General features: G+C 45.3%; 1 protein-coding gene across 14 annotated transcripts in view; it reads left to right on the forward strand.

The window, feature by feature from the left end:
* The window catches only part of RASAL2 (RAS protein activator like 2), a 163765-nt gene that overhangs the window by 96064 nt on the left and 41396 nt on the right, over positions 1–26305 (forward strand). For 11 of the 14 annotated variants that reach the window (XM_039555801.1, XM_039555802.1, XM_039555803.1 and 8 more), the window contains exon 4: positions 19559–19665. The exons of 1 other annotated variant lie outside the window; for it this stretch is intronic. In XM_039555801.1, the coding sequence (XP_039411735.1) occupies positions 19559–19665 (107 nt within the window). Of the gene's footprint in view, positions 1–3347; positions 3515–17944; positions 18781–19558; positions 19666–26305 lie in introns of those variants that run through there. 2 more of the 14 variants (XM_039555805.1, XM_010406315.4) reach the window with 2 other exon arrangements.

Here is a 26305-nt window from a genome sequence, read left to right on the forward strand (position 1 = left end):
AAATATTTACGAGATTGGCTTTGATGCATCTCCTTTGAAGTCTGTATGACATTAAACACACAAAGCTCTCTCTGCTGTGCAGGGGTGTGCACGTTCCTGTCTCCCTGCTTTCCCACCCTCCTTGGTGCTGCTTCTGTCGCTTGCCAGGGGAATCGATTCGGCTTCACGCAGTGAAGTCGTGCTCACATCCTTGTTGTGTTGATGGGTTGGCTTTGAATCTGACCTGGGAGATGTTCCAAATTACCCCCAGTAGCAGCCTGCAGTTAGAGCAGCTTGGGTGTAATAGGAAGCTGCTCTCAGTGCTGGCTTTGACGGAGCCAGTGCTCTTGCAGTGGGAGTGGAGCCACGGCCCAAGCGCGCACTGGGGATTTTACTGACCTGCCACCCTTTGTCAGTGATCCCTCTTTTGTGGCACAGGGAGAGGAAAGAATTAGAACTGTGATTTTTATCTGCAAAATAGACAAAAGCGTTCCAGCAGCTCAGCAGAGATACAGTTTACTTAAAGGAAAAATAATAAAGCCACAGAGGGAAACTGGGCTACTGAACTCCACTGGAGTTCATTGGGAGCTCTTCTGCCAGGCATCTCTGTGCTCCAAGCTAATCCCAGATTCCCAAAGCAGCCTCGGAGCTGGAGAGGACTCTACGTTCTAGCAGTGATCAGTGCCCATTAAGATACAAGTGGTGTCCAGTAAAGTGCTTTTGGTACAGACTAATGATTCTTGATGCATGTTTGAGGCTGCTTTATCTCATGCATCACCCAGTGAAGAAGTGAAGGGTTTTTCTGCTTTATTTTTTTGTCTCAGTTGAAACTGCAAGTATTTCCTTGACCTTTCAGTGAAGGATGCAGTTTAGGTAAGGATCTGACCATTGAAAACTCCAGTCATCTCGCTTGTTCCTCCTCACCAGTGGTCTTTTCCCACTGTTCTGTGGCATGGACAAGCTGAAGCAGTAGCAGAAAAGTCCTGTTATTTGAACCAAAGTCATGTAATATTATCAGGGGGTTCTAATAATTTTTATTCAATGTCCCAGTCTTTTGGAAACAGTTTTTATCCCTAGACTTTGCAAATTGCATTTCAAGTTTCTGAATCTGGGTAGATTTCTAGAATAATTCCAAATACTTGTATAATATAATCTGCCTTTCCCCCTCTAATTTATTTATTTATTAATTGCCCCATTCACTCCTTCTGCCTAAGTCTTCAGCAGATGTCTTTGCTTGAGTCAGATTCTTCAGCATTTCAGAAATCTTTTTTTGAGGTCCGTGCAGCAAGTTGTAGGATTGACAGAAATAGATACCATGACTGAACCTTCCCACATCACTAAAAATGGCTTCTTTGGGAGAAATAGGCAGATTATGGCCATATTTCAGAGCTGAAGTTTTAGCCCTTCTGTTTGAACCTGATTTTAAAACAGAGGATTCCTAAATGATAGAAAAAGCAGAACGTGGAAACAAATCCAGGCAGATTATGAATAAATAAATAAATAAGAAGAAGAAGAAGAAAGAAAGCAAAAAGGCAGGATTTTCCCATAGAAGCTCAAGAACCCTTTGAAGAGACGCACAGGCTAACTTTCATGTCCCAGTGCTCAGTTTTTGCATCTTTCCATCACACATGGCCTGTGTGGTGGTGCCCCACCCTCCGGAGAGATGCTTTCCTGCGGTGCTGCGGAGGCCGCTGGGACGGAGCGAGGAGCGCCCTGTGATTGATCACCGGAGCGTTCACGGCTCTCCGCCGTGCCGGGGCGGCCAGGGAGACGGGATCCTGGTCGCTTAGCAGCTCTTGCTGCTCTTCTGCAGAGTCTGGCTCCACCGTGATCCCAAGTTTTCCCTACGGCTTCCAGCAGTTAGGCATTTCCAAGCAGCAGGTCAAACCAACGCGTCCTTCAGAGGGACTGTTTATTTTGTTGTGCTGCTGTTAGCGACAGATTTTTGGGGGAGAATGCCTCTTGTTTTTTGGAGTTTCTCTTCTGTTCCAGTGCTACTCTTGGTGCAGGATCCCTGGGTGTAGTTTAGTGATTGGCTTTAGAGGGCGAGGGAGCAGGTAACAATTTTCTGTTATTTATTTTGCAGTCAGTATTGTTTGAGCACACATTCAGTAAGTTTCTTCCCCAAGGGCTAGGCTTGCTTTTCCTGCAGATTTTCCACGTGAGCCTTGGCAGGAGGTATGGTGACCAAAGCTACTGTTTTCTTCCAGGGGAAATGCTGAGGGTGTGGGAAATGGTTACCTGAGAGAATGTGCAGGAGCTCATCTTGAGTAACCCTGCCAGAGAAAGGTCATGGAAAAAAGGACTGAATCAGAGGAGAATATTGTATTGCAATCAAATGGTAAAATTAGAGAGAATTGGGGGGGGGGGGGGGGGGGGAAATGAATATAATTAAAAATAAACAAAATACTCACTCTTGACAACAGCAAAAGTTAGGAGGAGGGAGCATGCAGCCCCTCAGCTCTTGGTGAGCAATTTTAGCCCATTTAGCAACAGGCTGAACAACTTCACATTCTTGTTGTGTGTGTGTTTGTGTGCTCTGGTCCCCCTGGCTGGCAGGTGGGACCTGCTGGAGGCCAGAACAGGGGCTTTTAAACTGACCCAACGTGACACTCTCTTCTGTCAGGGGTGCTACAACGTGTAAAGGACAGTGTGGTGGCAGCAGCAACCAAACCGTGTGGGGTTTGGCTTCTGTGCCTTAAAGAGCTATAAATAAATAAAAACGCCGTGCCTGGAAGTTCAGCTCTCGGCACTTCTAAAATGAAAAAAGAGCAGAGCTCAGGAAAAGGCAATTGGTATCAGACTTCACCATTTCACTCTCAAAGCCACAGATCTTCGAATTTAAAGACAAAAATAAAAGGCAGTGCACAAAACAAAGAGGGGGAGGGAAGTTCATTGTTTACTTCAGTGACTCTTGGGGCTTTTTTGGTGCTGTGTATTTTGTAAGTTGTAGAAGCATTCGAAGTGGGGAAACAACTTCAAAGGAACTGCAGTTTTTTGGACGCATTCAGATGTAGTTCCTGGTCCAGCTCATGAGATGTTTTCATCTGAACTGGCTCCTTGCACTCTGGACAGTGTACGCAGTGATATCCCCCTCTTAAGTTTCCCTGTAGCTGATTTTAGACGCGGAGTCAGCTGCTAGAAATCGCTGAGTTTTCTCAGCATCCGACGGGTTTTCACAGGAGCCTCTCCTCCTGCCCACACCCCTTCCACCCCGGCCCGAGTGCTTGCGCTGCCTGCCGGCTCCCCCGCACTCCCCTGGGACGGGAAGGATGGCGAGCGTGCCCGAGCCGGGTGGGTTCGGGGGGGCACGGCGCATCCCCGGCGCGGAGCGGGCAGGCGGCTCTCGGGGGGCGGCTCTGGCTCAGCCCGGGCGCAGCAGCTGAGCAGGGAGGCTGGCGCTGCCCGGCTCCGGCTCTTCTGCATTCCTGCCCGCCTGGGAGGGGAGAGCGCAGGGGCTGCGCTGCCTTCCTGCTCGGCATCCCGGCAGGACCATGGTGGAGCTGTTAGGATTCCCTCGGAATGCAGTGCGCAGGTGAGACGGATCCCTCCTGGCACGGCCGCGCTTCGGGGGACGGCATTGCCGCGGTGATGCCGGCGAGGCGGGGTTGGCTCGGAGGCACGGAGGTGTTCTGCTGGGTTAAAATGACTTGACTCAAAACAGCTAGGAACTTGCAGGGGTTTTAGCCATGTTGAGTGTGTATATCAGCTCATTTATTCATTATTTCACCCTTATGTACAGGTTTCTAAAGAGATGCTTGCATTGGTACTTTTCTGCTCACTGCTGCAGAAATTAAATGTTAGCATGATGCAAAGATGAAGAACAGGTTTTTGTAAACAGCTTTCGGAGCTAAAAATCTATTTTATTGCCACATAAATCATGAGGTTTATTTTTCTGTCTCTCACTGAAAGCCTTTACCCAAGTCGGTGCATTTTTAAATGACATTGGATTTCCAGATAAGGCCAGACATCGTCCTTCAAGGGCACACTGCGGGACTATTTGTCAGTGTTTACTTGTGGCTGGCATTGTGTGATGTTTCCAGCCTAGGAGGGATGTTGCCAACCTTGCTTCCTGTCCTCCAGAAAGTGATGGTAAATCAAAGCAGTTCAGGGAATCCTACAGGTGGCACATAAAAACCGAGAAGATTTGGGTTCCTTTCAATATAAAGGGCACTGCCTTAGCAATGCCACTTGCTTTTCCAGCAGCTTTTGTCCTAAAATGTATTAGGTGATAGCAAGCTAGAAAGCATTAAAGTTTCCTGCCTTGTCCAGTAGGTACAAAACCAAAAAATGTTGTCTAAGGAACTGGGGAATGGAATCTCCTGAGTCAAATGTTTTCTACCTCGGAAACCTCCTTTAATAGGTGCTGATTATGACGTCCTCCTTAGTCATTTTCCTCCTCATCCGTAGACAGGGTGAATACTAATTTACTAACTTGGAGAGACTGTTTTTGTTAGCCTGAACCAATGGGCTTGTTCTGCAGCTGCTTTTGAATTACACGATCACAAAATGAAAACCTTCTGCCTTAGCATTTTTCAGATAAACACATGTTTCTTTGAAAAACAAGCAAACTTCTGCCAAACTGCTCAGGAAAGTTCAAGGCAGCACAATGCCTATCCCTTCCAGATTTCATTTAGGTGATTCTGGGGTAGTTACCACAAGGTTGCCTTTAGACTTTCCTGTCTCTTTTTGGGGCTCTTTCATATGATTAACATGTTAATAGGGTAGTGAATTAAGAGTACAATACTGGGGAGTTGTGGAAGGCAGACGTGAGCAGCAGCTTACATTCCTGCAGATTCTTCGTGTTGTGCCCAGCTTTATCTGATACTCTGTGGGTGCTCTCACTCTTTCTCTCTTTAAAATCTCTGGGGAGGGAGAAAAAAGTGGAATTGCAATGAATACTTGAGGTGACTTGTGTCAGAAAGATCTGTCATGGCTCTTTAAAGCTCATGGGAGCAAATCAGCTTGTTTTTTGCATAAGCAGGAGGAAGGGACATTCTGCTACACAGAGCCTTAGCCTGCCCCTTGCCATTTTCTGGTAGCCGGGAGTCAGTGTAACATGTAATATTGGAAGTCAGAGAATTTGGGGATGCAGCAAATTGCAGGGTGTGGATGGCATTTGTAAATGGCTCGTTGGCATCAAGAGGCAGATTCATTTTCCAGCCTGTAGAGGTACGTACCTTGTCCAAGCTTTAATTCTCCACAAAGGGAATGCTTCCTTTCATCTAGATTTCTTGGCTAATTGGCATCAGACAGCACAAATGTTTTTTAGGAGGACTAATAATGGTGGGATTTGAAACTGGGCCAATGGCAGGAGGGAGACCTAATGATCCCCTTCCATTTAATTTTCTTCAGCTATGGGTGACTGCTTCTGGTAAGGGAGAGGGAAATCTGCACAGGAAGTCAGCAAGCAAATGGTGCAACTACAGGCAGAGCTTATGGTTGCAGCACTATCACCTCCACGTGTGAAAGTTGTACAGGCTAGGGGTATTTATGTTACGGATTTAATGGGAAATGGTGCTGAAATTGTCGTGGTACACATAACTGCAAAAACTGGGTTATAGAGGAATAGCTGCTTCTCTGAGCAGGTGCTGGCAGCTGTGAGTGGCTGTGGTGAGTCTGTGTGGAACCATGGAATCATTAAGGTTGGAAATGATCTCCAAGATCATTAGCTCCAACCCTTAACCTGGCACCTTCGAGGCCACCACTAAACAGTGTCCCTGAAAGCCACATGCACACGTTTATTGAACGCTTCCAGGTGACTCCACCACTTCCCTGGGCAGCCTGTTCCAGTGCTTGACCACTGTTTCAGTGGAGGAATTTTTCCTGATCCATTCTTCCCTAGCAGAACAGTGCTGATCCTTGGGCTGTGGGCCTGCTGTGGTAACACATGATACTGCCTTTTTCTTCTCCTTCACCTGCAGTGTGCTCAGCAGGGACTTTAGGAGGGCAATGTTGTGATGTGAACACCTGCCAGAGAAGTGAAACAGCTCTGTGTTTCTTTGGAGTCGAGTCTCTGGTCAGCCTTCAAAAGTGGCACCAGCCACAAGCATTGAAATATCAATGTCTGGCTTAAAAAGAGGAGATCAAAACTATTTTTTTCTATTTATTTATCCATTCTCCTAGTTGTTTTGATTCATTTTGGAGTAGGCTTCCGTCAGATTTCCAAGCTCAGTAGCGCTGAAACAGTGACAGACAGGTCCTTTTTCTAGAATAGATGTTGTAATTGTCTCCACATTTGTTTGGTTCCAGGGGTAATGGCAACAGAAAAATGCCAACTGTACAAAGTAAAGCATCATCATTCTAATGCCAGCTTTCACAGCATTCATGCTCTTAAAGGCCTGGCCTTGGATGTCCCAAGGTCACTCCAGAATGTCATCTGTATTTTCTCCAGGGAAACTCTCCCCAGAGTGTCCAGGAGGAAGCTCTAAGATACTGCATCAGTCAGAAATGAAGCCCATGTCCACAAGATGGAGGACTTGGCATGTCCTTGTAAAAATTCCTTAAACTATGCAGTCTCTTCCCTTGCCGTGCTTCCGTGCTTTACCACTAAATCTGGTCCCTAATTTGGGAACAGATTAAAAAACCCCTCCATATGCTGCCTTTCTTGCACCAGTCTCTAGTGTTTGGCAGGGCCCTGGGCCTTGGCAGTGGCTGTATTTTGATGCTTATGCAGAGATTAACACAGCCTTCCTATAAACACAGGTGGAACTGAGTGGTGAGAGGGAGGGAGACCACATGATTCATGGGCAGGGGTAGGGAATCATGTTGCTGGTCACAGCCACTCGTTCTCTGGAATGCTCCTGCTTTTCTGCTGCCTACCTGGTAAGTGCAAGCCGCGTGCTTTCAGGCTGCTGCACACTAGGAGCTTTTTGGTGGTGGTTTTCTGTCTTGTTCCATGGTGTTAGAAGTGCAGGTAACTTCTGTGCCAGTCAAGGAGAGTTCAGCTCCCACCTGGTGGTGTTGGCAAAGCTGCGGTTTCTTGATACATAAAGGGAGCGAGCAGTGACCTCAGGGTGGAGTAAAGCTCCTGTTGGCACGGCACCCTCAACCCTGCTCTGCAGGAATCGCTGGTATTTAGGCTGTGCTGAAAACAAGCAAGCTGAACTCGTTGTGGGAGCGCTACGTAAAGCTGTTAGCTGGTACCAAACGCTGTAGGAAAAGGGTAAATAGTGCTTAAGTTGATGGGTTGATGTGGCAGTTCCTGTGTGAGCTGGCCAGAAGCTTAAGTGTCATGGTCAGTAGATTATCACATTGATCATGGTGAATGGCATCCCACAACACTTGGGAGCCATCCATGTGGGTGTCAGGCATTCTGATGGAACCAGGGTGTTGCAGACTGAATGGTAAGATACTTGCTTCTCTCTCATATTTAGTTCTCTGTCATGTGAACTGTTTTTATCAAAATCCTAGTTCTCTGTTACCCGTGTGATGATGTGTAGTCATCGAAGGACAAAAGATCCCAAACCAACCACCACCCAAACCCCAGCCCTCACTAACTTGTTCTTTCATTTGTTTGCTTGTTGGAGATGTCATCCAAGTGAGTCTAAATAAGAAAAATCATTCCTGGGTGTTCCCCAGCTCTGGTTGAGCCTGGGTGCCCAAGGAAAAACAGTAGGTCCGGAAGTAATAGTAGAGACCAACGCGAATGGTGGAAGCATGCCAACAAAACTGCCTTCATCAATTATTTTCACTAAATACAGCCCTTGTGAGGACATGAATTGTGCAAACAAATTGTGGCCTGCAAGGTGAGCAAGAAAAACTCTTGGGAGAAATGTCATCTTGTGAAGCCAGCATCGGAAATGAAGCACCCTTTACATTCTGCTTGTTAAATATATAGCTGGGTGTATTCATACTTCAGTACAAGATGTCTGTTGACATGAGGCATATGGTTCACAGTCTGGAAAGGCACTCCAGAGCGGCTGGCTCTGTAAATAACGTCTTGGCCCTAATTTGGAATTAAATTATCTTAATATTTTTGGAGTGGTCATTAATAGGTACTTAAAACTTGCCATCCTGCTAGCAGTGTAACTTAGCTGAATCCCTTGGCTATTCTGAGGATACTAAGGAAGTTGGACTGAGTACAAAAATGTAATTAAGTTGGTGTGGAAGTGGGAAAAAATACCCCTTGGTTGTTCATCAGTGAAGTTCTGAAAATCCCACAGTTCTGCCCAGCTGAATTACCTGTATTATTATATGCTAGAGAACTTCAAGGTTTGCTGTTTTTTCTCACTTCCACTTTGAGCCCTTCTGTCCCTATTTATCTTTCCAGGCTGTCAGCAGGCACAGCTTTCACTGCCCCTTGGTTCCTCTCTGCTCTAGAAATTGTTATTTAGGAAATTCTTTTTTTTCTGCTCCCCTCCTGAGTAACCACTGGTTCAGGCCTCTGATCTCAGCTGGGCTGGAAAGGCTGGTGGTGCTCACTCTGGAACCGAGGGGAACAATCACCCGGCTGGCTAAGTGATAATATTGCATCAGTGTGCAGAGGTTGTCATCTGCAGCTGGGTAAGAGCTGTTGAGAGTGAGTGTAGAGATCAGTGACTGTGCAAAAATCACTTCATTAGGCAATCTGAAAGGATAAAACACTAGACGATAATGTGTATGTGTGGGCTGGCACTTCATCAGCAGGGTTTCTCTTTCCACAATAAATGAACTGGCTTGAAGAGACACTTGAGTGTCCATCCTTTTTTTTTTTTTTTGATTAAAAAGGGCTTTCTGTGTACTTTGCCATGCTCCAATGGGGCTGTCCACATCTTATATGTGTCCTTCTGCATAAACCTGCTACTGATTTACACTGCAACAGAGTGATTCTGCTCACAGCATCTTCCTAGGATCATGTCACAGCACTACAGGCTGCTTTTGCTTAGGTAGCTTAAGCCAAAAAAGTTTCCCATGTTCCAAAATAACTGAATACTTCCATCATGATTTCCTGATACAGACTGAGTTACTCAGCCTTGTCCACTGGGATCCTCTTGAACTAGATCACAGCTTGGGTAGGAGGCTGTTATATTGTAATGCTGCTCCTCAAAGCAAAATTACTTTCATTATAGATAGGCATTTAAAATAATTTAATGAAGGAAATGGAGCCTTGTGCACATAGAATTGACATTTTTAGGTGTCTAGGAAACTTATTTTCTAGCTAGCTCCTTGTTCCATGCTGTGGCATTGAAAATAGGCTTGAAAAGTTAGTACTGCTTTGCATTTTTCTGGGGCAAAGTGCCTCAAATAAGTACTGTTATTTCCTAATGGGCAGGTGTGAAGGTGAGCAGTTTTGCCTGACACATGACATTGATCCAGGAGTTGGAGAAACAAACATTCATTGTTTCTTATTCGCTCCTAAATTATCTGTAAGACATTTTAATAAGAATGACTTGGGTGTACAATACCTAAAGTATATTGCTGTGAGGACATCATCTACTGACTAAAGCAATATCCATCAATCAGTCTGTCAGCACCTGTCCCTAGTGCATGTAAGACCCATTTTTCCTCCCCTCGAAAGTGCCTCATGCAGAGAACATTAATACATTATGATTTATAATACCACCATGACTATGTGCTTACAAAGCATCTGCATCACAAGGCGTCTGTGCTCTATTACTTGCGTATGTTTTGAATTCTCATTTACTGAAAGTTCCTGCAGAAGACTTGGAGACTCATGCTTCTGGGTAGTTTCACTGATCAAGAAAGCTAATTTTTAAATCTGCAGGATGGCAAAGCTGCTTAGCCTCCCAGGTTTCAGACTCCTCACTGCAGGAGAGTGACATTTGTGACGACTGCAGAGTTCCGTCAGGGGCTGTAGCGCAGGAATTACCAGGGAGGGATGTGTACAAGTTTTAAGTGATTCTTTTTTATAAGATGCTCCAAAGCAGAGGGGCTTGGTGCAATTTCCAGGCTTGCAAACTCATCTGCTTTTAGAACTCGGGGGTGAGGGAGATAAACACCGTGAGCAGGTTTTCTGATGTTCTCACCTGCTATGCTGTACAGCTCCTGGTGCTAATTTTGGAAAGCAGTATCTCAAGGGCAGACATTAGCTGCTTGTTGCCCCTGCTTTTTGATTAGTTTTTTGGGGGTTTTTTATCACTACTTTGCTGATCCTTCCCACCTCTCTATGTTTTCATATTTTCCATACTTCTGCTCTGGTCGACAGAGCAGTTTGTATCTGGATTTGCATTGGTTCAACAAACCCTCAGTGTAGGTAGGTCCCACAGCATGAAAATAAGTTAGTCCTGTTTTGAATAGCCTTCTCCTGCTGATTTGCATTTTATCTCACAATCTGGCTGTCCTGGAAAATTTGGGCAAGACTTTTTTTATGGTTTTTGGAAAGCTTTAGAGTACAAGACCTCTTTTAATACAAATTTAAGAAGCTATTCACAGTATAACTTCTGCTGTGACCAGCACTACATCACTCCTGCAGCTGTGGAGCTGTGTCTCTGGCTTTCTTGCACAGAAAAGGTTTAAAAATCAAAATCAATGCTCCAGAGGAGTCCAAAGATGTATTTGAAGGGATTGTTTGAGTATTCAAAGGATGTAAGCAGAGAGGACATCTCTGATACCAGGGTTTCAAAGCATACAAACGTCAGCCAGAGCCCAGTGGCTGGGAGATGAGGCTTGATAAATTCAGTCTTGGAACTAAGGAGCAATTTGCTAAGCAGGAGTGGAGTTAACCACTGGAACAGCTTACAGGGGATGTGACAGGCTCTTTGTGTCTTTGCTGTGTATGGTGACAACTGGATGTCCCTTTTCCTGGAAGACAGGTCTTTTGTTCAACCAGAAACAATCCAGTGAGTGGATGAAGTCACTGGGTGACGTTCTACAGGTGTTTCAAGTCAGGTTAGATGGATTTGGTGGTTTGTAGTGCCAGTGGCTCTTCTACATCTTATTTATCACTTTAAATTTCCAGGATTTCTAGTGGGACTGTGTTCATGACTTACTTTATTAGAAGGACGTTTTAATTCTTGCCTTTGTTCTGATGTCCGTCTCCGCCTCCTGACGGACAGACACTTGCAGGCAGGTGACCTGCTTGAGAGTGTGACCTGTTAAACCACACAAAACCAAGATAAATAATAGGGATGTATTTATGCAGGTTTTCCCCCCTCTGTGGGTTTCCCCAGGAATGCTAATTCACAGGAGAAATCTGCTTATCAGAAACTTCACTGTCCTTTCAGTTCCTAGTTGCATCCTCCTGACTGAAGTCTTTGTCAGTTCTAGCTCAATTTTTTACAATTTTTTTTAATGTTCCCATATTTTAAAATACTCCAATAAGCCAGTTTCATATTTGATATTTAATATACTTCCCCTGTTATCGTGAACATTTTAAAATATTGAAAGGGATTAATAAGGCTAAGTTATTAGACAAGATGAGGCAGCCAGGGAGGAAAACAGGATCTGCGTGTGATTTGTACTCCTAGAAAGGATGCAAAATTGGTAAGCATTCATGGGAAATCAATACTCACAACTCTGTTTTCTCTAGAACCTTTTATTTATGGAGCTGATAGTTAATCTTGCAAGTTTTTAATGGAAAGACACCCAGGTGATTGCAGGTACAGTATTTGATTAGGGAACTAAAAGAGAGGAGTTGAAATTTTTGTTTCATATTGGCCAACGAGATAGACCAAAATAACTATCTAATCCTTTCTCTAAAAGTTCTGTAATTCCATTCCTGTTGCAAGCAGATTTACGTCATCAGTTTGCACAGTCTTAAAGAAAAGGTTGTGGAAGTTGGACAAAATGTGATTCTCCCACACGCAGAGGGAAATCTGGTGGAACAGTTCATTTTGTAAAAAAAAAAAAAAAAACAAACAAAAATTCAGCTCTTTTTGCATAGACGGGAAATCCACCTTTCTGTCAGAGGATTTGGTGGGATGTGGGGAGTGTTTCTGGGTTTTCATCCCTCTGCTCACACTGGGGTGGGGGTATGCACTTGTTCTGCGGGGCAGGAGGACAGCTCTGCTCAGTCCAGCACGCTGCTCGGGTACCTCGCTCCTGAGCCACCTGTCCCATGTCCCCTCACTAATTGTGAATTCTGGAGAGCATCTGCCCTGCTTGGCAGGTGTTTTATGAAAATATCTGTCCTGCACAAACAATACTTGCTACAGTTTATCTTGGTAATTGGAATTTTCCTCCCTGCTGGGACTTGATAGCTGGTTTTGTTTTTTCCCCTCTTCATTTGTTGGTTGGTATCGAATTTTTTGCTTTGCTGATCTAATGGCTTTTTGGTGTAGCCTGGGTTTTAGTCAGTGGTCAGCAAATGTCCTTGTTTGTAATAGGGATTGGCAAGTGTATAAATTATTTAAAATAAAGACAGGTTCTGAAACTGGTGAGCAAAAGGCGGCTGTCTCTTTAAAGAGCGCAGTTTGATCAGAGCATCAGCCCCATCCCCTGAGGACAAAGGCAGTTTTGATTTGTGGGGCCCAGGAGTCCCTCACTTACCAGGATTCGTCACCGCTCGTGCATGTGTAAACCTGCAAAATGCTCTTTTGTGTGGAATAAATCTTGGGCTGTACGATTAAACGTGGCCCTTCATAAAGTCACGGCGGCGAGTCCCCACTGCAGAGCAAGCTCGCTGTCCAGACAGGGCAGAATTATTTCCCGTCTAGCTGGCTTTTTATTTTTTTCAGTAAATAAGCACCCATCAGTGTTGATGGCTCCTCGGAGCCCCCAAGAGCGCTGCTGCCTGCTCAGCTCTCCCGGCTGTGCCCCGTTGCCGTGGGGCTGAACCCGGGGGCTGCGGGCGCTCCCGGCGCTGAGGAAGAGGAGCAGTTCCCCCGTGCTGCTGCCCGGAGCAGCTCCCCGTCTCCCGAGTCCAGCAGATTCCATTATTGCCGATCGATGCCGCCGCCATGCGGGAGGAGGGGGGAGGGAGGGGTGGGAGCTTCCTATTCACGGATTGATCAACCTGCCCTGCATGAACAGATTCCTTGCAAGGAAGGCTGGGATGCTGGGATAATAGCTGGAGCAGGAAGGGGCTTGTAAACAGGGGAATGCAGGCTCGTCAGTAGTGGGGAGGGGATTGAAATTGCCTCTGAGGTTGCTGGTTTTTCTTCTGGCATAAAGCACAATACCTGAGCCTTCAAACAAAGCCAACACTGTGAGGAGTGGTAGGGCTGTATTGCACTTAGCCCATGAGCTATTGTGCTGACTTATTTGAGCTTCTTCAGCACTGATATATTTCTACTTTTTACTTAAGTTGATTCTGTCATTACCTGCTGCCTCTTCTGGATTTTGAGACCTCAGTTTCCCCTGCTCCCCTTTTTTGCCTTCTTTCTGTTGCTGCTTGGACTGAAACCTGACACAAAGGGACAAGTACAGATCCCAGTTGCTGCTCCCACCCATGCCTGCTGTGTCAGATGTAGGGTTGAGAGAACAGGGCAGGATCACGCTCTAATGTTTGTCAGTGTAGACAATAACTGGAGTACTGGAATCCCAAGACCATCAGCTCCTCCCCATCCTTCCTGCCCTGCTTCGTTCACTTACTGTGTTCTGTATGGAAAAGTTTTCTGGCTGGAGAATAAGTCTTCTTTCTCCTGGGCATGTGGCCGAATGGCTGGATAGCAGCACGGAAGATGAGAAAAGCCTTCTCTCGTTCCTTGGTACGGTAGGGTACAAACTGTATTTTTTGGGTTTTAACACTTTACTGGGAAGCCTTTACTACTTTGGTGCTTAATTTCTTCAGTCTTTCAGTTACCTGACCTTATTTCTTTTTAAGAGCTTTTAGGTGGTGTGCAGTGTTAATTAACCTTGGTTCCAGCCTGTTTGGAACAGTTACAAACACACTGGACAAAGGTTACCTCGTAGGTGGGCATGTGCCCTGCAGCACATGAACTAAACTGGACTAAGCAGTGTACTGCTCTGGTTTTCTTCCCTGTGCCGTTCGACGAGCTGGTCACTGGCTTCAGTCCACTTCATCTCATTCCTGTCAGCTTGCCTGACTCCTGAACTGTGTGGTGGTTTCAAGATAAATCAGGGGAGACTGCTCAAAGTTCCTCTTCTTGAGAGAAAAGTGTGGATGCGTTTAGAATAAAAATTCCCAAGTGGTGTCTTAACTCTGGGACTGCGTTTAGGGTGCACTGGTACCTCTTGGACGTTTGCAGTACATTGGGTCTTTTCCTGTGTCCATAACAATAATTCTTCCTGCTCAGGGACGAGAAGTGCTGAGGCTCGGAGCAGCCTTTCTGGGCCTTGGAGAGGAACAGGCAGGAGCTGTTGAGCTTCGGTGCGTTGGAGAGCCAGTGAGGCTATCCCAAAGGGGATTACATTTTAGAGAATGCCTCTATTCATAGCCCTTCTACAGGCAGTAAAAAGATTGGTTTGGAAAGCTGTGGCTCAAGGCTGTTGTTTAATAATGAGGACAATAAATATTGATATCATACTAATGTGTGTTTAAGTCATAAGCCTCTAAACAAATTAGGCTGCAGGAACAAGTTACCATGCGTCAGCTGATCGGCGTTAATTGTCTGTGTGCAATCTCTGCAGCAAACACAAGGTAATTTGAATTAGCAGGGGCAGTCCAAGATCATTAGGAACTAACGAGGACATCAGCATCTCCAGGTCATGGGCAGTAGCTCCTTGTCTCTGCTTTTGTGTTGGCACAGTTGTCCGGGCAATTTGTTTGGCTGCGTGTGGAGTCAACCATTAAGGGAGGTTTTAGAGGCTGCTGCGTGAGGAGGTCAAAAAGGGGCAACTATCTCAAATTACGTACAGCCACGCACATCAGGCAGAGGATATGTTGAGCAGTTTAGGGACCTGCATCTCTTCGTTTCTGACTTGGTTTGCAGAGCTGGAGGATTTGTTCCTCCGCTTCAAAGCGAATGCATCAGTCTAAGAACAGCTGATGGTGTCCTCTCTCAATGCCGTGTACAGTTTCCTCCAAACTTTCAGGGAAAATAAATCATGGGAGTTTATATTTGAAACCCCAAAATTGTTCTCTCCCATGGTATCTGTGCCCTTTCTTCCAGCCTCCTCTAGTATTCATCTTCTTCACTTGTTAGGTCTTCTCTTTCAGACTGTAAAGTCGTTCAGGAATCAATGACTTAAGTATCTTTTAAGTGACTTAGTGTGTCATTTAGGTTGCTTGCTATGCACCTTCTATACTGGGCACTAATTCAATTACACCTTTTTATTATGCCAGCACAATGCAAGTGTCTAACACCAACAGAATTGCCTGTCTGTAAATTAAAAATCTTTTATGGTTACCTGGATCATCTTCCAAGACTTACCTGATCGACTCAATCCCTAGTAAAGCACAGTATCTTCTTTTCAAACCCCTGCTAATGGACTGGGAGAGTTTTTGATCGTAGTTTGTATCTAGCAGTTGTTTGATGCTGGAGTTCTACAGCCAGTGAGCTGTGCAGGGTTCCCTTTGTATTTCCCTTTCCAGGCTTGGCAGCTTTTGTGCACTTCAGTGTCCGGAAACTTGGTTGCATTCGCTCTGATGTATCTTCTTGTGATTTTTTTCCCTGTCTGGTTGCCTTGATAAATGTGGAAAAGCTATCTCTGCGAATTTCCATTTTTTCCTCTAAGTTATACCTTGCAGGATTTGCATAATGTATTTAAGTCAGAACACAAACTTGGACTTCAAGACTAAAAACAGATTAGGGGAGTTTGAGTTTGCTTTTACCTTAGGCTTCTTGTACAGGCATTTAATGAAATTTTTATGACAGTCTGTGAATTGGGCCTAAGTCTGAATCCTCCCTAAGTGAGCAAAATGAGAGAGAATGCTTACTGCAATATAAAACATTAACACTTCTATTTATTTTGATATGAGGCTCCCTATTTCACTAGGTAGTACCCATCTGAAAAACGCTGTTCAGGGAGCTTCTTCCTCTTCTTGTTCTTTCTCCTATACCTGCAAACAGTTCCTACCTGGCGTGGCTGTCCCGCAAAGCTGGGAGGTTTGTTTAGTGTCTGCTTCTCCCACCTGCAGGGAAAGCTCTTCACAGTGAAAATACAAATTTCCACCACAGCAAGGCTTTCAAGTGGCCACAGCACCCAGCAATAGGAAATTTAGGTCAACCCCCAGAGGCCTGTGGTGACCAGAGGTTGCTGAGGCTACACCACTGTGGCAGAGAGGGTTCCCTTCAAAGGAGGGCAACCCTCACCACTACTCCCAGTAGTAAGTGGCACCTGGCTTGCACAAACCTGCTTCGTGGCCTACAGAACGAGCGTTGGTGTTGCTGAGGGTAGAGAGTGGTGCAACAGGATGGGAGAGGAGACCTGCCTGCATTGTATCCCTGGGCAGTTCCCTTCTCAGAGGCATCTGCCACTGCAGGGTAATTGGCTCAGCTAATTTGGAACTGACTGTTGCTATTTAGTGTGTAAATACTCGTTTGGGTAAATACTTATTTACATAAATATTACTGCATATCACCAAGATGTCAGGTGGTTACAGTGACCTGTTGGGATGTTTACAACTCATTTGTTTGGTGGTATAGTGGAAGGTGTCCCTGCCTGGATGATCTTTAAGGCCCATTCCCTCTCAAACCATTGTAAGGTTCTGCAATTCTGCAAATTACTTGTTGAAGGTTGAAACGGGGAATATCTGTCAGGTGGGGTCTTTTTTTCCCTTTTGCCTTTTTTTTTCCTCCCAGAAAGAGAAGGGTTTCAGATCGTTTTGATGGATAAACAATGTGATTTATCTGTAGCCTTGGTCCCTGAGAGTGAGCAATGCAGAAAGCAGTTGTAATTTAATACTAAGCTGATGAGAGGTGCATTGATTTTTACCGCAGGTGAAGATTATGCAAGAGTAGCCCCAAGCATTACTAGTGGAGCAGGGGAGGGAACTGTCTAATTTTTTGCCTGGTGGTGACAGTATAGATTTCTTTCACAAGACTCAGCAAAAATACTGTTCTACAGGCGCCATAGAAAGTTGCTTCAGCTTTTGATTTCCAGTTAACATATCCCAACAATTTTGCTATATCTGGGTCTTCCTTTTCCTAGGGACTAAGCGTGTCTATTTGCTCTTGTTTTTCAGAAGGAGAAGGGAGGGGAAGGTAGTTTTTATTTTTTGTTCACTGCAGGCAGCACCTAGTGAATATTTCATTTTCCCTCTCCCATTTGGTACACTTCTGTGACGGTGTGAGAAAAAAAGAAACTCATTCTACTGATGAAATGTCAACATTTTATTTGCAGAAAACTTGGATTGCTGCTGAGTGGATGTTGGGGGTGAGAGGGAAGGCAAGGGGAGCCCGGCACGTTCCTTGTGGTAGCTTTTCAACTCCATTCAGTTGAAAGTTAAGCTCTTTCCCAAACTGCCGCTCCTGCGGAACGTGTGGTGGGATATAGTGGGGAATTTGGGCTGGTGTTTTCATTTATGACTCAGCAAAGTTAACAGACTGTTTTAAATTACCGGAGCGGCTTTGATGTGATTTCCTGCGCGTGAGAAGCGGAGGAAGCCAAACCTGTGACGTTACTCGTTACTATTCAGTGTAACATAAAAGGTGCTCTCTCTAGCCCTGTTCCAATGGAATATATCACTCCCATTTGCCTTCATGGCATGGACATGGGAATGGCAGGGGATGGCAGAGGCAGTTCTTTAAATCCCACCTGACGCAGCTCTCCGGGCAGAGCGGCACTTGGAGGTGCTGCAGAAAATAAAGTTTCCCTTCATCCAGGCCAGGCAGGCAGCCGGTGGCATCAAAGTGCATCGTCAGGTAAAACCGGCGGCGCCGCAAAGGCTCCTGAGCTGGTGGGACTGACTCAAAACCCTCGGCCCTGGCCCTGCTCCAAGTGCTTTGCTCTCCAAAGGTGCCCCGATGGGGACTTACCCTCCCGCTCTGGAGCAGGTGATGCTGTAGCAGAACGCGGCCGGTGCTGCTCCAGAGGAGGGCTCTCCCCACAGGGGCATCTCAGTCGCGGCTCCCGCGGGCTCTGGCGGGCCGGGATGTGCTCGCTCGGTGCCAGCAGGGCTCGGGCATCGCCCTCCCGGCCGGCTGTGCCCTGCCCGTCCCCCAGGGGCACACAGCGCGCTGTGTCGGGCTCTGGCTGCCCGCTTCACGAGGCTGCTCTCCCTCCCAGCTGCCCTTTCCTCAGGCAGGCTGAGGGGCTCCGTGTCAGCAGTTTGCTTTTTTAAAAAGATAAATATCTACCGAGTGAGACACTAATACTGCAGGGTCCAGATTGCTTCGCCTCTCCTCCGCTATGCTCCATTTTGTCGGTCTCCAAGCATCCATGGGAGAGACGTATTATAACTCTGCTGAAATCAAAATCCGGTATGCAAAGACATCACAAGTAATGTTATCCCTGAAGAAGGCTTCTCTCCTTTTTTTTCCTCCGGCTCTTTGGAGGAAAACGCTGCTCTCGTGGCACCAGCTGGCTGTCTCTCTCCATAAACCTTGTTTTTTGCTGCTGTGAATCAGGATATGGAGGGGAAATTTCGGTAGCGGAGGGAAGCCGGCAGTTGGGCGTCTGTTAATAGCCTGAAAGTAACTAATGAGGATGTGCAGCCGGAGCGATTGATTGAGGAGCTGCAGTCCTGTGTGCTGCTGCTGCGCTCGCTGGCTCCCGGGGAAGGGAGGGCGGACGGAGACACCCGGGTCCCCTCCGCTGGAAGTCACGGATCCCCAGGGCCAGGCGGCCAGCGATGGAAGTTTAAGCGGCATCTGGCTCTTGAAAGGAGAACGGCAGGAGTCAAAATGTCACTGCCTGGAGTCACGGCTTGCTCCTTTTCTCTAAGACTCAGAAGATAACAATGGACTTTCTGCTAGGAAGTGATTTTTTCCCTCCCAGTGTTGGGGGGTGCTTCGTGAAGCTGGATTCCTTAAAGTCTGGCAATTGAGCTGGAGATGGGCAGCACTTGTGATAAAGGTATCTGGATGCATACATATGCATATCTAGCTCTATATAAAGATGCATATATGTGTGTTTGTGGAGAGATTTTCAATGCTGTCTGTACTTCATTATGCTGTTATTCCAGTATTTGTACTAGTCAAAGACATCAGTACAGCTTTTATGAGTATTTGTGCTCATCAGATCAGTGTGCATGGATTTAAGATGCCAAAGTCATGTCTTAGTAAGGTCATACTGCCAGAATGAGGAGAAGGTGACCTATTTTTTTTTTATCTGCAGAGATATATATGTCATATTACCCGGGCACTTATAAGTCTTCTGCTGGTTGCATGCTCTGAGCAAGTAGTGTGATCATACACGACCGAACTTTGACCTTTGCCGAATTACGTTCAGCTGGGAGTAAAACTGAGCTTCCCTGGGTCTTGATTGTAGTTATCTGTTAATTACTGCACTGCTTACGTAAAAAAAATTAAATTTGAATTAAAAATAGATTTGAGTTTTCTGAATACTGTCTCTCAAACAGTAACAGAATATTAAGTATGTCTGGGTGTTGATCTTTACCAGCACTTTTTATTTTAAACTCCCACAGTCAAGTCAGATTCACAACCTTGAATCTGCCGGTGAAAATGCCATTGCAGGTTAATAAGCGAATAAGAGATAGGTAAATAGGTGGGTTAATTCAGCAGTTTAGTAATGCACTTGAAACTTGCCTGAGGCTTCTGTCTTACAGAGCACAAAACCTGACTATTCCCCACCCCTGGGCACCCATTCACCACCTTCTTCTTCTCTTCCTCAGAGGTCCCAGCAGAGAGATCTCCTCGCAGACGGAGCATCTCGGGGACCAGCACCTCTGAGAAACCCAACTCCATGGATGTTCCGAACACTTCTCCTTTCAGAGTGCCAGTAAGTGTGCCTGCCCTGCAAAGGGCCATTTGTCTCATCGGATGGGAGGAGGAGATTAAAATATCACAGTGTACAGCCAGGCTGGGGCAGCCTGTGGGGAAGAGGAATATTTGGTTCATATTTCCAGCGGACCAAGAGGTTTTGCTATCAAGTGTCATATATTATCAATAAGATGCCTGGTAGATCCCTAACTTGCTCCTTTTTGTTGCCTTGATCTAAAGTTGCAGATAGAGAAACATCAGCATTAATGTGGACAGCGACCTATATAAATACTTTTGAAGTTGCCTCCGGGGATTGCATTCCATATTCAATCTTGACAAGGAAACAAGTTCCTTTAGGTCGATGGTAGCATGTTATTTTTTCCTCTTGCCAGTGAAGTACATGGAAAATTGAAATGGTTTTGTAGTTTATTCAGTTTATGAGATTTCTGCAGGTGTGTTAATTCCGCTTTAGCTCTTTGGGTTTTCTCCTGAGTTTGGTTGGCTGTGAGTCTGTGTGAGAATGGTTCAGCTGCAGCCTGGATTTTGCTTGGGTCGGTCTTTGGTCGGTGTATCCAGGAGCACAAAGGCATTTCTCTTATTAGACTGAGGACTTCAAGTTAAAATGAGGTGCTCAGTAATTTTTAACAATATTTGTTCATGTTTTAAAATATCTAACTTGAATATTGCAAATATTTTCATGCCCTTCTTTACTTTTGGCAAGTAATCTGCCTACTTTGAAATAAATCTTGCATCGTGTCATTTTAAAAATAAAATTTAAAAACAGCCAAAAGATTTAATGAGAGTTACTTAAATTATTCAAGGACTAAGGTTGGTCAGAGTGTGTAGAATTCATGGTGTTTAAAGCAACCTGTGAACCTGTGGTGTGTTGGAATGGAGAAGGGGACCGAGGAAGCAGTGAGTACGCTGGGTATCCTTACTTGGTCCCTTTTCAGAGTCATAGAATAACACAGATTGGAAGGGACTAGGCAATCTCCAGAGGTGCTTTCCCACCTCAGCTGTTCTGTGTTCCATGAGCAATCCTCTGTCACTTCAGAGATCTGTTCTCTGGATGGTACTTGGGGAAAAAAGGGCCTTGTTCTAGTTGTATGTGAAGTTGATACAGGAATATTCTGTTATGTCAAGTTCTGAGATTTTGATACTGAGCCCACGATCCGCAGAGTTGCAGGAAGATTTCTGAACTCTGAGAGCCTTCAAAGGTTTTATCCATGTCTTCATTTAGAAGAAATTCTCTGTTTTCTTTGCCTTTATCTATAAGAAATAGCCCAGGCCTTTAGATGTGTACGTGCATTGTAGTAGCCTTTGTCTAACAACTGCAAGCTGTGGATCAGAAGTGTTTGATGACTATCTGTATTGTTTATTTTATATGCCTCCTTTTTTCCTCATTTTTGTACCATTCCTTTTAATGATGATCCTGTCTTTTAAGTAATGTTTTAATGGTTCTCTAGTTCTTCTCTAAGAGTTCTCTAACACTTCTTAGCTCCTGCTCCCTTTCAAAACAAGAGCCTTGCAGAATGTTTCTCGTTTCCCCTGGTTGGTGTGTTGGGCTTTCAGGACTCTGGCAAATAGGCTCAGGAAGCACTACCTGGCTGCTTTTCTTGGGCATAAACCAGCAGAGAGCTAGAAGCTATTTGTGCCACGTGGAGCTGGGTTCTGCTGCTTTGTCTGCCTGACCACCTGTGCAGCCAGGAGCATAATGCACCCTCCTGTCCTCCTCATGGGGACAAGGCTTCTGGCTTTGGAGGTTTTGTTCTGAGTAACCCATTTATACCCTGTTACTCCTAAGTGGAGGCTGAGGTCGCCCTGGTTTAAATCATGGTAGCTTGTGATCTGTTTAAAAGAGCGAGCTGCTATTAGAAGTCAGCTTGCTTAACAATGCAGGTGAGCTCAAGCCAAAACTGCTGAAACTAAGCACGCTGGTAACTTGGTAGATTGGCACACATCTAATAGGTGGCTGAGAAAATGGGGAGGAATCATGTTCCTGCCTCTTTTGACTGATAATAAGAATTTCCCAGCTCTCAGAAGGAGGAAAGGTGACTTGGGTGCCTCGTGAAAGTCGCAGTCTTGGATCACTGATCTGAGAAGAGCTTCAAGTGAAGGATGCTAAAGGTGCCTGTAATGGCTTCAAATTTGTGTCTGTGAGGTTGTGTCTATTTGACAAGCATTTATTCTACATATAAAGGAGATTATAAGGGATAGAAGGGAACTTGGTTTTTTGTTTTTTCAGGCTTTGTTACCCACAGTGCAGGTCGCAGGGCTACAGGCAGCTGCAGCATAGTGCTGTCTCAGTTATTCTTCCCGTGGCCGTGACTCTGTGCCATACCTCGTCTACTCACTGCTTGGATTTCTAGCAGAAAGCAGCTTAAAGCAGGGGACAGCTTAACCTTCTTCCATCCTGATGGAAAATTATGCTGAGACTTTCATAGTAAGTTGCTTTTACAGCTTTTTGTCTCTCAGAACAGCTATTTAAAAGCTGTCTTCTCCATAGGACAGTAGCTTCCAGCATGTTCTGTGCAGGTTTTTTCCTTTCAAGCACAGGCAGTGGTACTCCCTCAGAACAAGGCATCTGGTTTTTAATACTGCTAATTGGCATTGCTTTAGCATCTGGAATTTTGATTCATAACAGCATAATTGCCTTTAAGCAAATATTTCCTTGACAATACATTTTTTAAGTAGTCTCTTCAGTGGCAGTGGTCAATGATGGATTTATTTTTAAGGGCTGATGTGTAAAGTTCAGGAAATTTGCCTTTCTACCTCCTGCATGGGCACTGGAGGAAAAGATGTATGTTTAAATTTGCTAGTGTGTGAAAAGCAGAACTTCAGTAGTTATACTCTTTCCCAGGATGTGCCACTGCATGGAGTGTTTGTGAGGGTGGGGAGGCCCCGGCACAGGGTGCCCAGAAAAGCTGTGGGTGCCCCATCCCTGGAAGCGTTCAAAGCTGGGTTGGACGGGGCTTGGAGCAAGCTGGGAGAGTGGAAGGTGTCCCTGCCCATGGCATGGAACGAGGTGATCTTAAAGGTCCCTCCCAACCCAAACCATTCTGTGATTCCATGATTGATTCTGGTCATCTCCCACCAAGGGGAGTAAAGGGGATTCTGCTAATGCTGACACTGCACAGCCCATGCAGAAAGAAGTGTGCATACAGAGAGAAGAGCTCTTGGTGCCTGTCCTTTCTTTTTCTTCCCCGTTGCCCCAAATTTTCTTGTCTGCACTCAAAACATTAGTCTCCATCTAGGTTCAGCTGTGTACTCTGATGTTTGACCATTTCCAGGCATGTAGAAAATAATATTGAGAGAGAAGGAAAGGGCACAAAAGGTGGGGAAATGGAGGTGAAGAAATGTGTCTTCTCACATATAGACAGATGTGTGCTGCTTATCCATACGTATATAGGAAAAGTCATGTTTTTCATAATGGCTATTATTTGCCTGAACAAATAGGGAGGCAGAGGGAGCTGGCTCCAAGTAGGCACTGTGACGCATAGGTGGGCGAGAAACCAGCTTTTCCCTTCCCACACACACCATGTCCTGGCAGCGCCTCGGCCTCTGTGCATCCCGTTCCCTGCTGTGGCCCTGTGGAGCCCCGGTGGCACTGCTGCAGCCTGACACATTTCCTCATTGCTCTGCCCTTGGAACTGAGGGGCCAGGGTAGATGTGGGGCTGTCCACATCCCCAGACCTCCTGCAGCAGCAGGATGGAGAGGAATCTCTAAACCACCCTTCAGACTCTTCACTGCGCTCTCCAGTTTTGGCTCAGAGTTGTTATTATAAATAATATGATTCATCCGTGTCTGCTGGCTAATGGGGAAAGAAAGATGAGAAAGAGGCGAAGAAACAAGTGCAAATGAGACAGGAAAGGCAGAGCACAATCTTTGAAGTAAATAAAAGGATTTTTATAGGAACCCTGATGTAGGATGCTTGCAGATTGCCTTCCTTGGTTTGTTCCTGGCCAATTCTGGTATAATTGGATCTATAGAAGTGCTGTCTGCCTCTTTGCTCTTTAAGAGTACTGCTAAATGGAACAGAAGACAATGCAGCCAGCCCGAGTGAAGGTCAAAGCTTGATGAGATCTCGTGGCTGCCCAGCCTCATCTTTTATGCAGTCAGCAGGATTGTTGCTTCTCCAGAGCACTGCTCCGCTCCCGCCGCGCTGCCAGGGCAGGACAAGTCCGAGCTGTGCTGCCCGTGTGACCCTGTGGCACACAAATACATATTTTTAATTCTGCATTGGCACCAATGCAGAGATGGAATTGTTGATTTGCATTAGTGTGAGGCACCACAGCATCCTCCATGAAAAACTGGCTGTGCTCCAATCTGTCCCCTCAATACGAGATTTACATTTTTCCTTCCACTTTCAACTCTTTTCTTCCTGTGACATGTTTGTTTGGATCTGCTCTAGTTTTTATCACTTGCCTGTGCTGGGATGGCTTAGATATGCTGGCTGTTCCATGAATTCTGTGCCAGAAAGCAGAAATGGGTGAGTGGCTGTCTCCAGGATGCTCACCAAGCTTTCATCCATATCTTTATTCTGTGCTGTTCATAGGCTCTATAACCTTCACAGTGTCCTGCTGCCACAGCAGATTTGTTCATCACATCAAACTTCAGTGTTGAGTCAGATGATGGGGATATCCAGGCTCTGACACTCTCTGGTGGACCTCAACAGCAGGAACATTGTTCTCATGTTTGGTGTAAACCTGACTTTATCCAATTCCCTTTATTCCTTAGTTAATGTAGGGGAGATGTGAATGTACATAGCTTCAAATACTGCTCACATTCTAGTTGTCCTTGGCTCGGTAGTATTTAAATATGCACCGACTCATTTTATTCTTCACCTCCAAATCATGACTTAGTCGAGTTATGCAAAGTTTAATTAATGCATCCTCTGCAAAAGAGTCCTTCTGGCCCTTTTATCACTTTTCTTGTTCTTGTGTTTTTAATTCCCTTCAATTGATTCTCCAAGTTCTGGTACTGAAGTTCACAGGAATGTGTGTTACCAGTTTCTAATTGCTCCTAACCCTTTGTGTTATTTCTCTGTCCTCCCTGGCCCTCGCTTCACCTCCTAATTTAATATAGCTCAGTGTAATTAATGTGCTGTTTAACTTTTCTTCCGGATGATTAACAAGGATGTTAAGCAGAAGCAGTCAGGCCACTATCCCCACCACATCCCACTGGACCCTTTCTTCTACCCTGATACCTTATCACTTGTTGTAATTACTTTTCTACATATTCCTGCAGCCATTCCTCAGGTTTATGTTACGAGCTTTAACAAAGCTCATGTTTAATAATTTTTGTGCTTAGCGTGCGTGCTGTGTTATCAAAAGGTGTTCTGAAGTGTTGGGCTGCTTAGTGGCTGCCTGCCAGGGAAGGAGCCGGGCTCAGGCAATCATTGCCCACCCTTCCTGACAGGCTCAGCTGACCTGTTTCTTATCATGTTAATTTTTTATCACCGTCTTTTCGGCCTTCTCCAGACAGACTTTTTACCTTTATTCCTTAATTCCCGGATAGGCCCTTTAAGGATGCTCTTTCCGTCTGCTGTTCCTGCTGTGGGCAGCTCCCACAAGGGCAGCCAGGTGCTGCTCCCAGTTGTGACTGTGCTAAACACCTTGCTGAACTGGGATCTGAAAAGCTGATGTGGCCCTCCTGGCTATCAGGTAGCTCTTGCTTGTTCATGAATTTTTCAGTATAATTCCCAGTGACTTGGAAATTCGATTCCTGTAGGACTTTTGGCTGCACATCGTGCAGAGTGCATGCAATCTTACGATGCATTTTATTAACAGGTGTATCATCAACGTGCCCTTGTTACAGTATCCTCAGCATTTCCTTGGGCTTCTTATTACTGTTCCTAAACTTGTTCCTCCTATTCTGCATCCCTCCTGTGGCTGTAGGCCATTTTTCATTGGAAAGTTGAAATTGTTATCTGGCCAAATCTGCAGTGCTGTCCCATCAGGGGAAAAATATCTTTCCTGATCCTTGCTGTTGATCAGCTTGTGTCCTGAAGCATGATTATTGCTCACTCTTGTTATTTTTAAACCTGACTAATGCAGCTACATATGTTATTCTTCCTTATATAAACACATAATCCTTTTTTAATCTTGCTGAAAAAATTCGTCTGTATAATATCTTGTGGTGGTGAATTGGATGGGCTAGTCTATAGATAGCATTAGGAGAGGTCTCCTGACAATCAGTGAAACGTGCTGCCTCTCGTGTTAAATTGCCCTTTGGTTTTCTTATGTAACAGGGTGCATGAGGAGCTTAGGTAATTTCCATTCTATTTGTTTTATACATCTATAATCCCTTCTTGCCTTTGTTCCTAAAATAAATAGTTGGTCTTTAAAACATATCATTTGTAAATCCCCCTCTTGTCTGCCTTTAATCAGTTTATACTTCTGGAGTTCTGTTTTGTTCTAGTTTTTCTTGCTGAGATGAGAAAATCAGAAGAGTGATGCATTAGTGTGAAAGCTATGGCAGATTTACATAACACCACTCTGCTTTTATTGGGCTTTATCCTCTGTTGGTACATTCAGACATGGTTTTTATTGTTCTGTGCCTGTGCACAAACCACCTCTTCAGTGACATAGTGCCAGGTTTTTGGATGAGTAGATGGTGGAACGTGGCTGTTGTAAGTCCCTGTCTTGTTCTGTATATT

The sequence above is a fragment of the Corvus cornix genome, chromosome 8 (assembly GCF_000738735.6).
Source record: "Corvus cornix cornix isolate S_Up_H32 chromosome 8, ASM73873v5, whole genome shotgun sequence".
NCBI classification, from domain to species: domain Eukaryota; kingdom Metazoa; phylum Chordata; class Aves; order Passeriformes; family Corvidae; genus Corvus; species Corvus cornix.